General features: G+C 44.0%; 1 protein-coding gene across 2 annotated transcripts; it reads left to right on the top strand.

The window, feature by feature from the left end:
- Positions 1 to 2886: 2886 nt before the first annotated feature.
- On the top strand, positions 2887 to 11996 carry LOC118785965 (zinc finger protein 148-like). 2 transcript variants are annotated; one of them, XM_036540929.1, is made up of 7 exons: positions 2887 to 2948; positions 5372 to 5679; positions 6125 to 6250; positions 6845 to 6968; positions 9065 to 9148; positions 10001 to 10119; positions 10334 to 11996. In XM_036540929.1, exons 2-7 carry the CDS (start codon positions 5401 to 5403, stop codon positions 11948 to 11950), a joined length of 2349 nt encoding a protein of 782 aa, XP_036396822.1. In that variant the 5' UTR covers positions 2887 to 2948; positions 5372 to 5400; the 3' UTR covers positions 11951 to 11996. The 2 variants fall into 2 exon arrangements, with proteins under 2 accessions (XP_036396822.1, XP_036396821.1); XM_036540928.1 differs by having other exon boundaries at positions 5372 to 5763.
- The last annotated feature ends 1345 nt before the right edge of the window (positions 11997 to 13341 follow it).

The following is a 13341-nucleotide window of genomic DNA, read 5'->3' as shown; positions in this document are numbered from 1 at the left end:
ACCCAACACCTAAAATTTGGGGTTACAAGATTTCAGCTGGTGTCTTGTAATATCTGAGATATAACCCCTAAAGTGGCCACAGTATATATCAATATACTCAGATTTGTATGTTGAAAACCACTTCACAACACAATTCAGTGATATGTGCTGTATAAAAATGACGTACATATACACTCTACGGGGAAATTATACTCTTTCTTGGGGAAGTGGGAAAGCTGCAATGAAAACATTGTTTTTTTTCCATTATGCATTTTGGTCACTCTCTTTCCTAAGCTCTTCTAAAAATGCCACCTAGTGGTATTTTGTGTAAAATACACTTGGACTGAGTTGAAATCGAAGTTCATCAGGTACCAATCACAGTTGGTTAGTGTTGGTCTTGGGGATTTCAGTCTTTATTCAATGTTGAATGGATATTACTGCAGAATTTTAGAGTACTCTGGTAAGGAAATGGGGATTTAAATAAATGATTATTGCATCTCTGGCTTATAGCTGGTCAACATCACACTGGCACAGAAGTAAGTACTAATTAAGAACAAAGCCTGAATGAATTAGAGGGTCACATGTAAACCTGGCCCTGCAAAGTGACACCAAAAGCTAAGATCCTTCCATTATCTTGCCAGTAACCTGTTAAAAGAGCGTAACACTCTGGGAGCTTCTGAGACACAATCGCAGGGTCAGTTTCCTTAAAGAAAGGATTCAGGATTCAGAGAGGACTGAAAAGGGGAGCCAGGGATAATAACTAAAGATGGAGTTACTATTTCTTTCTGAGGCCCTGGTTTTGTTATAGGATTCCAGTTCTCTTGTTGTAAGTCAAAACTGGAGAAAGCTCTGTTCTTGGAGGGTCAAGACATGCAGATTCTTCCTCAACCTATTCTGTAATGTCTTACTTGATCCACCTGGACAATCATCTGTGTATATTGAAGCCAAAATGTGGTGGCAGTAAAATTAATCCAGGAAATGACAATAAGCACATCCTTCAGAAAAACAATGCATGCTGATGAATGGTCAGACACGTCTGAATCTACAGACCAGTGATGGTTGAAAATACATGCAGTGTTTCAAAGCGAATTGTTACTGTGGACTGCTGATTGTTGCACTACATTGCTGTAACATTTTGTGTTGGAAAAAAAAATCATTGCACAATGTCTTTAAAAACACTGGCAAAAACCTGCATGCACACCAGCCATCTAAGTCTTGGGTTTAAATGCCCTGCTCTTAAGCATTTCAGCTTTCTCTGACTTTGGTTCTTTTTCTTTGGCACAGAAACAGATTGCACATGAATAAAGATGGACAGTCCTGAAATGAAACACTGCGGGCTTTGACACCTGTCCAGCACAGACATATGAATCCTGCTCTTTTGGGGTTGATGTAATTAATTAATCAACCATCCTGAGAACTGGGCCTGATTGGAGGCGCTATGTCTGACTTTGGGTGGTTCACAGGGTCATAGATTATCCTGATTTAGCAGACTAGCAAACTAATTTACAAGCATGTGCCCTGGACAGGAACCTAGTGTATCACCAGGCTATTACCCACAATGCATCTAATTCAGTGTCCAGTGTCAAGCAGATAGACAGAGGGTATCATTTTTTTAAAAAGACTGGAGATGACCCCCCCCAAAAAAAATTTACCAGGGTCAAGACAGAGACTCCACTCAAAATCAGGCTAAGACCCCATGTTTGGTCTATGGCTCACTTGCATGCCTTCGTACTTGTTGTCACAGGGGTATGTCCCAGAGCTCGCTTACTCACCTGTTTCATGGTCATGTTATCCCAGCAGATAAGCTTTGCGTGTTACAACCAGATGACACCCTTCTCTCATAGCGGACTCTCTCCTAAACTCTGTCTGTTATGGGAATGGTAAATATATTTTGACATGTCAAATTGTATTACTTGAGTCACATTTACTGTAAGGACCATAAAATTCTCAATTTTTTTTAGTTTAAAACAATATCAGAAATAATATCAGATCAGTGGTGAATGTGTAATGCGTAATGCTAATCATTAGTATTGATTTATAATAAATGTAAAATTAATTCGTTTATATATATATATATATATATATATATATAGAGAGAGAGAGAGAGAGAGAGTCATATTTTTGTTCAATCAATGGTCTTACCACTTGAGTTCGTGAGCACACAATATTTAACGTCGTGCTTTGTTGGATACAGACCCTAGTGGGCCGAAATATCGACGTTTCACAAAGTTTAAGAAGCAAAAATAGTGCGCTACAGTGTGTAGATTATATTATTATTATTGTCATCAGTGTTGTTATTTTATTATTATTATTATCATTATTTCTTTACATAATCTTATTATGCGCTCAACAGTTGTTTAACGGAAACTCTTAAGAACAAAAATCTCAACTCAGCCTAGTACAACGAATTCCGCAATTATTTTACTTTCTACATGCATGTTAACTCTCAATATTATGAAGTCTATGAGTATACTGTGAAAATCATAATTTTTCGTCTCTTTCCAATAACAGCCCACACTATCGATGATGTTGACAAGCTCCAACATGCCCAGAATGTCCAGATACAGCTCATTCTCTACGGAACAGCAAACATTTTTAAAACTCAGTGGGAGTTGACCTTTTTCTACATCAATAAGCAGGTGTTTAAAAACTTTTTTCCTCATCGTTTCAAAAAAATCAGCTGAATACCTGATACAGCGAGAGGACAAAAGTGGAAAAGAGCACAGACCTCTGACCGTACGGTGTTGCTGCAGCGGCCAGATCCCAGCAGAACAGGAGTTCGAATCCCACAATGCACCACAGACAGGGGCGCTCCGGAGACTGCTGCTGTCACAATCAGTTCGAATCCCACAATGCACCACAGACAGGGGCGCTCCTGAGACTGCTGCTGTCAGTGGAGCCTCGGCACAGAAACTTTTGCAGACCATGACAGCAGTGCAGCTTCCTCAATAGTTCATACCCCTGAACCGGTACGTGAGTATTTTGCCCAAAAGATGTGCTCAGTATCGGTTTTTAGTTCCGGTTGAATGTGATCTCTAAAAATGGCAATTGTTTCTTAGTGCGCTGAATCTCGCTTTTTGTTCTAACTGCTTGGGCCTCCTCAAATTCGCAGGTAGCTAGCTAGCTAATTGTGTTTATTATGTGTAGGTTAAAATAGGCTAACGTTACACTGTAACAGTTGCAGTGTTGACATAAGTTAGATCGCTAACTAGCAAAGATTGTTTGATTCTAACCAGCCCGCATCTTACGTAGTTATCAAGTTAAATTTGCTGTGGGTCCTTTCGGAAGTAACGAGACGTTTTTCTTTTAGCCAACTAGCTAACTGGCTTGCTTGCTACATACCTTGGTAGCTGTAGCTGCATGTGTATGTGGTGTATGCTATAACTATAACATAGGTGCAATATTGGGAAGTACAGCTAACGTTAATGTGATGTAGCTAGTTAACAAGCTGTTCCTGACGTGATCCGATCGCATGCTACCCAGCTAGTCAGTCTACCAAGATAACGTTTAGAAATTTTCTTCAATAGAATTTAATAACTAACTAGCTGAAGTAGGACTGTGACGGAAAATACTGAAAAACAACCAGGCCTCGAACCTGAAAATAAATATGCTCTTAAATTAGGCTGGCGTAATGAAATCGTAGTCTGGTTTGTTTTGACGTGTCTGCAAAACACTGCGGGAACTTGACTGCGATTTGTACGTGACAAGGACAGATGTGCTGTGGTCAGTGGGTTGCTGCTAGCTAGTGTAGTTAGTATAGTGGTCGTGTGTCAGATGGTCATGTGTTTAGGAACTTTATTAGGTAATAGCTAGTTAACGTTAGCTGTTGTTGCTATCATGTGTTTAGTTATAACCCGAAATTTGTAATTCAGCTAGTTCAGTAGGGAGCCAGTTGCACAAATGTTGCTGCCTCTGGCAAGCTAGCTATCGTTTTGACTTTAAAAACAGCGTGTGCGCAGATAGATGACCGACCGTAGTGCTGTTGTTATGGTGTTAACGTAATGCAGATTTTGTTTTGCTGCAGATACCCGAATTATCTCGTGTATCTTTAAGAGAAACGCTCCGTGAAGATTGGTAGTTAACGACTTATAACAAGAAATTCTGCTATGTTTGATGTACTTGGAATGGAAATTGTCAGATCTGGTGATTTGGTTAGATAACTTTATTCACCTGTAAGCTGTAGCCAAAGGTTTGGTCCATTTTCATAAAAGATATACATTCATGTATTTGGTTTGTTTTACAGTAGCAGCACAAGTATTTCAGAGTGAGATACATGTGATATAAACATTAATTTGTAAGCAATAAAAAGTATGTAATATGGCTATAGACATGCCAAATAATTTGTGTTTTGGACAGTTAAAGGGATCCCAATGGGTAGTCCAAAAATATAAATTTTGAGGGAGAAAAGATTGGTCATTTATCATCTTTATTAAATAGCAATGTGAAATGAAAGTGTTCAGGAGAATTCTGGAATTCTGATGTAATTTGAAAATCAACCTCAGGAAAAGTCCCCCCTATACACACACACACACACACACACACACATACTGTATACCAAACACACAGTATTACCAGATTCATTGTGATTAATGTGTCCAACCAAGACTTTTCTCTGGGCTTTTACAGAAAAGACCTTGAACCTGCCAAAGCAGAATCATTCTAAAGGTGAGGTACAAGTGAGATGATTCCATTCATCCAAACGGCAGACTCAACAGACACATCTGCTCAAAAAGCGAACCTTTTCCAAATGATCTTGTCCACGGAGAATCATGTCCTTGTAGCTAGTTTCTATGCATATGGAAGTTGTTAGGGGTCAGTACATGCCTTCAGGGTTAGGGTCAGGGTTGATTATAGTTAGGTTTGGGTCAGATGTACGGTTAGTAGGGGTGTAAACCTCTGTCTTCATCAACAATACCAATACCATCAACAATACCATTTGTTGCAGTATGTCTAAGAATTCACTTCTGTACAGTCTGATGTGATGCAATTCAGTAAAATACACTTCAAGACAGTACAATTCAACGTAAAATAAATCTGTGTGTTTAAAGAGATGTAGTGTCAAAACATAAGTTCATTATGTTCCATAACATTCAATCCTCAAAGATAACTAGAAGTATTGTGAGCACCCTAGTTTCCTTCAAATTGCTGCATTAATGTGTATTTCTGGGGGGAAAAAGTGAAAATCAATGAGTTAATTCTCACATGCAACATTGTTGCTTTTTATCAATATGAATCCATGTATCTTTACGCTCCCAAGGGTTAGCCTATGGAAGATCACGTCTGCGGATGAGATGGCTTTGCAGGAGACCACCTTTCTGGTAGATAGGCCTCCCTGCAGCCCTGCCCCATGACTCTGCCTCTGACCCCGCCTCTCTCTCTGCCTCTCCCCCAGGTCCTTGGCTGCTCGTGCCAGCAGAGAGGATGAGCATGGAGGAGAAGCTGGAGGGGATGCTGCTAAAGTGCAGTGGAGTGGTGGGGCTGCACCCCTCCTCCAGGGTCCTGGGGACCCCGGGTGGGGATGGGAGGCGGGTGGTAGGAGCAGCGTCGGAATCGCTTGTGGAGTTGAGCCTGGGCGAGAGGGCGCTGACCCACCACGCGCTGCTGGTGGGAGATGACGAGGATGAGGACGACAGGGAGGAGGGCGTCCTGGCCCCGCACCACCTTGTCACCCAGGATGAGCTGATGGTCCAGGAGGAGACGGTGAGGAACGACACGGAGGAGGGGCCAGAGGCAGAGCTCCAGCAGGGTCTTCCCCACAGGCTGTCATACCCCCTCCATCTGCCCGTAAGCCACGCCCATCCTCCCCACAGCCGCACCCACCTTGGCCTGCTGGAGCAGATATTGTTTAGACATTGCTTCACTGTACTGTGCAATAATTACTGAGAAATTTTGCTTGTGAACCGATTTTTAAAGTTTTAAGGTACAGCACAATCAGCATTTGGTCTTCAGTGTAAAACATGGAGGTGGTGTGTTAAGTCCATCTGGCTGTCTTAGATTGTGTTATTGACTGCTGACATTTTTATCTAGGATCAGTTGGTTCTGTACTTTATTACCTGTAGGTAATTTTGTCCAGGCTAAACAGCTGTTGAAATAAGCTCCTGTCCTTGCAGCTCTTTGCTCATTGATTGAGCTTTGCCTTTCACAGGTTAACGTCAAACAGGAGCTCAAACTGTCGGACGTAGCGATGGGGATGAAGAAGGAGAGAAGGCCGGCGAGAGACCTCTCTGACTGTCTCAAGAAGAAGAAGAGAAAACAGCGCTCTCCTGCGAAGGTACGCTGAGAGCGTCATGCTCAGGTGGGCAGACGCATACACACTGCAGGATATTAGAATACATTTCTCCATGTGGTTTATTATTTTTTCTTTTAAATTGGATGATATTAGAAACTAATATGGTTTTTCAGGTTACCCTAGTATAATGCTTGATTAAAGTTGATGTTGGGTTATGATACAATGTCAGTATTATATAATGTTAGTCAATTGAATCAATCAATCTGCAATTAGTAAATTGTTTGTTGACAAACAATTGATAAACTATGAATGCCTTAATTTGATTTTACACACCAGAAGAGGTGCTGTCCAGGTAGATGTACAGAGCTAAGAAATTGTTTAGCCTCTTTTTCCAACTGGGTTGTTCCAAAGCTAGAGGTTGAGGTAAGCTTGAGGTAAATAGCCATGTTGAAGGATGCAATCACTATGTCTCACTCGGATTCAGACCTGCAACCAGGGCCTGTAAACGACAACTTTGACCCTCTGCTGGATCTGTTGACCCATAACAGCCGCAGCTTTGTACCTGGAAGTGCGACTGAAGCGTGGTGCAAGGTTCAGAGAGGAACCTGATGGGATACGTGTCTGCATGTTTGTCAGATCCTCACCATTAATGAAGATGGGTCGCTTGGCCTGCAGAGCTCCAAGTCTCATGTGTGTGAACACTGCAGCGCTGCCTTCCGAACCAACTACCACCTGCAGAGGCATGTCTTCATCCATACCGGTGAGGGTCCGTTTCTCTAGTGGTGTGGGGGGGCAGGGGGTGGTTGGGGTTGCTGCCTGGCTGGACCTCACTCTCTGACCAACAATAATTAAAAAGCTTTGTGAACCCCAAAATTGATGGCTCTTTCAGTAGCAAGCTGACATAAGCCAATCATATGTTGTGATGTGGAGTGAGACATCTTTTGATTGGTTTAATAAAAAAAAAATCATTGACAGCACGTAGTGGCTGCACCGGTTAGTAGGATTCATCAAGATGACTTCTCACTGTCATTATTTAAAGAATATTCCAGCAACCTTTGCAGTATTCCTTTGTGGAGATCAACTGGCCAGCAATCCAGTCAAATGGAGGGATGTCCAATATATGTATAAGCAGGCATTGCTAGTGCTTTTACAGGGTGCCACCTTTCACTAACAGCCTATTGTCATTGCATAGACCTTGCAAGATCCTGGGTTTGAAAACCGCAATTTAACAGGGTTCCTTGGACATCAAAAGTGTAACATATAACCATTATTTAATATAAGCATATATTTGGAATTTGACAATAGTTTTAGCAAAACAGTCAGGCAGTACTTGTGTGTAAAAGAACCCAAGAGATAGTGCTTTGTTGGCCATACTATACCCACAGCCAGGTTATTGACTATCTTAAGGCTGTTGTGTGAATACTTGGTTTTTGTTTACTTGTAAACCTCATTCTGTAGATACACTATATGGACAAAAGTATTCGGATGCCTGACCATTACACCAAGAGGGACTGTAATGACATTGTATTCAAATACATATACTTTAATATGGAGTTGGTCCCCCTTTTGCAGCTATAACAGCTTCCACTCTTCTTGGAAGGCTTTCCACAAGATTTTGGAGTGTTTCTGTGGGAATTTGTGCCCATTCATTCTGTAGAGCATTTATGAGGTCAGGCACTGATGTTGGACGAGAAGGCCTGGCTCGCAATCTCCGTTCCAGTTCATCCCAAAGGTGCTCGATGGGGTTGAGGTCAGGGCTCTGTGCGAGCCAGTCAAGTTCTTCCACACCGAACTCATCAAACCATGTCTTTATAGTCCTTGCTTTGTGCACTGGGGCACAGTCATGTTGGAATAGAAAAAGGCCTTCCCCAAACTATTGCCACAAAGTTGGAAGCATAGCATTGTCCAAAATGTCTTGGTATGCTGAAGCATTAAGATTGCCCTTCACTGGAGATAAGGGGCCTAGCCCAAACCCTGAAAAACAGGTGTGGCCAAATACTTTTGTCCATATAGTGTATCACTTAACCCAGAAGCACTTGTATCTGTTGATATATTATAGTTTATTGTACAGCAAACATGGAAATGCTGCTCTGTAGAGACCTCTGCAGTCTAATGGTTAGGGGTATACATGGTCTTTTTTGTTAGTTTTTAGGTAACAGTAGAACTGGAGACTGTTTCCATGAATATTGGTCAATGATATCACCTGAGTTACTTGTATCAGTAGCCAATGCTTGTTAGTGAACACAAAAGGGAAAGAAATCCAGCTTTAGTCTCATCAGTATTCGCATAGGAGTGCCTGAGAGCCTGGCATAAAAACAGGAGATAGCCCGTTGATATTATTCATTTTCCTGCCTGAGTGAATTCAGATGTCTTTGCAGGGAGTCATTATTTACACTGAGTTCAGTTTCATACACTCTATTGTGGGTGTGGGGAGGGGTATTCATATTTGTCCTTGGGATCCATAGAATATCCTAATGTGAGGGTAATTAAAATGCACGGCTGGACTCTCTGTCCTTACTTGCCTCTGTTGAGTTTGAATTTAGTTGGCTGTGGGATGAAGTGCAGTGCAGTAAATATTTTGAAAGCATTCACAATTGCAGAGGCACAGATGAAAATGTATGTTTGAACATCTTTCTCTTTCTATTTATCTCTATCTCCCTCTCTCTGTTCCCCTCCCTTTTTCCCTCTCTCCCTGTTTTTCTCTTTCTTCTTTCTTATTCCCTCCCTCTCCCTCTCTTCCTCCCCTTCTCTCTTCCTCCCTCTCACTCTTTCCCTTTCTCTGTCTGTCCCTCACTCTCCTGACATTCCTCTGTCCCTCCCTTTCTCTCTCTCCCTCCCTCTCTCCCTCACATGCAGGTGAGAAGCCCTTCCAGTGTGCCCAGTGTGATATGCGTTTTATCCAGAAGTACCTTCTGCAACGGCATGAGAAGATCCACACAGGTAAAAGGAGGGGCGCCAGGTGTGCCAGGCAGATTGTTAAGCTTGATGTTTTCCCACTATATACACTTTTGTACGGCGCTTTGGATAAAAGTGTCTGCTAAATGAATAAATGTAAGTGTAAATGTAAAGCCCTCACAGGTGCTTTAATGTACAGCGATTATTTAGCACATTCATCCATTTAGCTTGAAGTGCAGCTGAAGTGTTCTGGAAGAAGTCCACGATTGTTTTAAAATAAACCCCAGGGAGTGTGGTTCGCCAAGATAAATGACTCATGTGTGGCTGATTCAGAAATGCTGAGTGTCTGCAGAAAAACACCTTCCCTGAGAGTTGTTTACTGATCAAACAGCCTCTTCCCCCAGACCTGTATTCACAGCATAGGGTATGAGGGTGGCTGATATTAAACATATTTTCAACAGAAGGGAGAGCAGAGGTTTTTCTCAGTGGGTCTGTCCCACTGGATGGTACATTATTTGCTGAATGAGAGTGATGGCCCATGGTAGTATTGTAGTCTTGGATTTAGCATGAAGTCTTATGAGATCTGCTTTTATGATGACTCCAGCTGAAGCTGGACAGCAAGACCCTTCTAAGCTTTTTAATATGACATCAGAATGCAGAATCCTTCTCAAGTGCTTCCTCCTTTCATATGCCAGCTGAAGATGAATGTAGAGCTTAAATAAGCAGTAAGTGTTAGACAAAAACTGTGAATGTGGACCATCAATCATTGTCATTTGTTTATTTATTATTTTGAATAGCCTGCAGTGCCCTTTCATGTTACAGTGTGAACAGGTTTTTAAAGCTGTAGGTCTACCCTGTTGGTGGAGAAACGTGACTGTAGTCTTTGTGTATGACAAGGTGAGAAGCCTTTCCGCTGTGATGAGTGCGGGATGAGGTTCATCCAGAAGTACCACATGCAGAGGCACAAGAGAACACACAGCGGGGAGAAGCCCTATCAGTGTGACTACTGCCACCAGGTAGGACCCCATCACAGCAATAGGGACAATATAAACATACTTGCTCTTTCATAAAGCATTACATACAGTGCAAACAGTACATGCACATTGTATGTTGTAAAATGCTATATACACATTCTACTGTAAAATGGTATACATTGAAGTTCTCCATAGTAAAGCAGTGTAAACACATGTGCTGTGCCCTGTAAAGTTGTCTTCCACCTTCCCTGTACAGTACTTTTCCAGAACTGACCGGGTTCTGAAGCACAAGCGCATGTGCCATGAGAACAGGGACCGGAAAGCCAACAGGGCCACCTCCAAAGAGGCCCTTCCAAGCGGTGACAATGACCTGGGCTCCCCTTTCGCCCCAAGAGAGAACTCTGCGCACCCGCCGAAAAAGAAGCGCCAGCGGGCCAGCGAGAAGACCCGCCCCACCTTGGAGAAGGGTGGCGAGGAGAGAGGGGAGCTGCGGCCGCGCAAGCCGGAGTGCCCTCCCCTCTTCACCGCGGTAGCTGCTGCCCCCTCCAAGGTGAAAGACGAGTATGTGGTGGCGGAGTACTCAGTGGAACTGCCAGAGCCTCCACTGGGTGGGGCGCTTCGGGGGCCAGGGCCCTCAGAGCTGGCCCACCCCCCCAAGCTGGTCCTGAAGAAGGTGACTTGCAAGCGGAGTGGGAGGCCGAGGGCAGAGCCACCCCCGGACCTGTCCCCGCTGTCCGGCTTCGAGGATGGCAAGGCGGCTGGGTACCCCTACGAGCTGGTCGAGAAGCAGGGCCTGCTGGACGCGGAGGCGCATGCAAGCCTAGACCCTGCTGACGGCCTGCAAGGCGGGCCAAGCAAGCCCGCTGCGGTGGCGAGCAGCACCAACTACGAGGACGCTGTGCAGTTCTTGAAGAAGAAGCGCTACCTGCAGGCAGCCACCGCCCCCACCGGCACGCGCGACTACGCCCTGAGTGTAGGATCAGCGGCCTCGCAGCCCGCTGTCACCCAGGCTGCCGTGGCCAGTGTCATGGAGGATGCTGTCCCTGCCGCCATCCTGGACGGCCAGGCGCTGAGTGTGGAAATCAAGCCCAGCCATGACCGTGGCGTCCTGCCCGATGAGGTTCTCCAGACCCTGTTGGACCACTACTCCAACAAGGCCAATGGCCAGCCGGAGATCTCCTTTGGGGTGGCTGACGCCGAGGTGACGTCCAGCTTGTCCATCAATTCATCTGATGTTTCGGAGGCCGGGCAGGCGGAGGGGCTTGGGGCAGGCTCACAGGCAGCCCCTGCGGAGAAGGCCAGCATGCTGCAGGAGTACTCCAAGTTCCTCCAGCAGGCACTGGAGAGGACCAGCCAAAACGACAGCTTCCTGGGCAGCCAGAGCCTGGCCTTCGTGACAGAGGGCCAGCCACTGTTCGCCACGGCAGACAAGCCGTACGCTTCAGCCAGCCGCTTCCGGGCAGGGCTGAGCTCGCCTCTGCGGTCACCCTTGGACAAGTCGCACTTTGGCCTGCTCGTAGGAGATGCCCAGCAACCATTCTCCTTCTCGGGAGACGAGACAAACCCCTCCTCCGTGTCGCCCACGGAGGACTTCCTGGAGCAGGTAACGTCGGCGAAAAAGGCCGAAGCTGCCACCATCGCCGTCGCCCACCCAGCATTTCAGATAAGCGGGTTCGAGCAGAACTTCCGGTCCCCCCTTCAGGCCTCGCGGTCCGGGATCTCTGCCCAGCTGAGCGTTGTGAATGGGCAACTGAGCCTGCGGGGCCAGGCAGCCAGCACAGACTTCCCAGAATTCTCCTTGGTCGGCGTGACCGAGTCCAGAACTCAACTGACCTCATCCCCGGACACCACCAGTAGCCAAACATTTGGCTGAAGGACACAAAGTCTATTCTTATGATCCTTTGAAAGGCACTTTATATCCCCGGTCTTTGTGGTGTGCCAACCTGGGTTGCACTATAAGGGTGATTCGCTGTTCTCAAAGTTGACTGCATTGTAGTTGAATACATTTTAAATATTGTCTCTCTTGTATTTGTTAATTTTCTTCTGCTATACTTACATTATAAATATAGATATACATGAAATATATCCTTCATATTTCAGTAAACAAGAAGATTATAAACAATGATACATTCTGTTGTAATTTGTAGTTCAGTACCTTCTAAAACTTTAGAGAAGTATTTATATCTTTGTTGTTGCAGTATGTGATAAAAATTGTCTGTGCTTGAGATGGATAGTCCAAGGAACAGACCATGATTACAGCATTGTGTGAACTAGCAGTGGCCTCAGTTTTACCTCACAGCTGATTTAAAAGGTCCATCAAGCATTTGTTGACAATCAGTCATTAAAAAAAGATTGTTCATTGAACGATGGAGAAATTTGCAGCCAGACTAAGTCAAAACTTTGACCCATTGGCTTGTTAGAAGTGACAGACTTTGCACAACCAAAACATTTTGTTGTGTCTGTCCTTTCTTTTCAGGAAGAATGTTACGTCCAGCTGTAGTCAATATCTATTAAATGCCCAATTTCATCTTTTCAGTTTTTTTTCCAATCTCATTTGACAATGATAAACCTTTTGTCTTTAATCTGCATGCAGAGCTATCAGCATTTCACTGCCAGATCATTCAGTGGCATCAGTGCAGGACAGCACACATGCAGTGGTGGGGGAGTGTAGCTTCATGAAACCCACAATGGGTTGATCTGTCCGTCGCTGAGTCGTGTCAACCAATCAAATGATTTTTCCACCCACGGCAAAACACTATTATTGATGCAGACTGGTGATAACACAAGGGTAGCTCCTGAAGCCTCACTCTGCCATAGCCATTTTGCTTGCCTGTATTTCAAGAGTTCCTTGGATGAATCATTTTGACATTTGGATAATCAAATCAGTAGGTTTGCACCCTTATCTTGACGCTGCTAAAATCAAGTTGTATTGCATGAATGAGAGTATTTTTTGAAAAGATTATTTTGAATTATTTCCCCAGTACAATTATTGATTTGTCAGGAGTTGTTTTGCTCAAATGAGGTGTGATTTGAAAAATAAAAACCTTTTTTCATTTTTTTCAGTTCAGGGGGGTTTAAAATATCCTTGGTATTATTTCTTTTTATGAGTCCTTTGCTTCGCTTGATAATGAGAAGCAAATTGACCTTGTTCCTTGCGCAGTGATCCATTTCATTTTAATGCAGAAACAGTAGGGTTGCTTGGTTTGGTGCTGATAATATCAAAAATGAAACTAAAATGTGAGTAACAACAAATGATAAAGAATC

This window comes from Megalops cyprinoides, chromosome 11, assembly GCF_013368585.1.
Source record: "Megalops cyprinoides isolate fMegCyp1 chromosome 11, fMegCyp1.pri, whole genome shotgun sequence".
NCBI lineage: Eukaryota > Metazoa > Chordata > Actinopteri > Elopiformes > Megalopidae > Megalops > Megalops cyprinoides.
The sequence above is the reverse complement of the archived record's forward strand: the minus strand, read 5'-3'. Positions and strand labels throughout refer to the sequence as shown.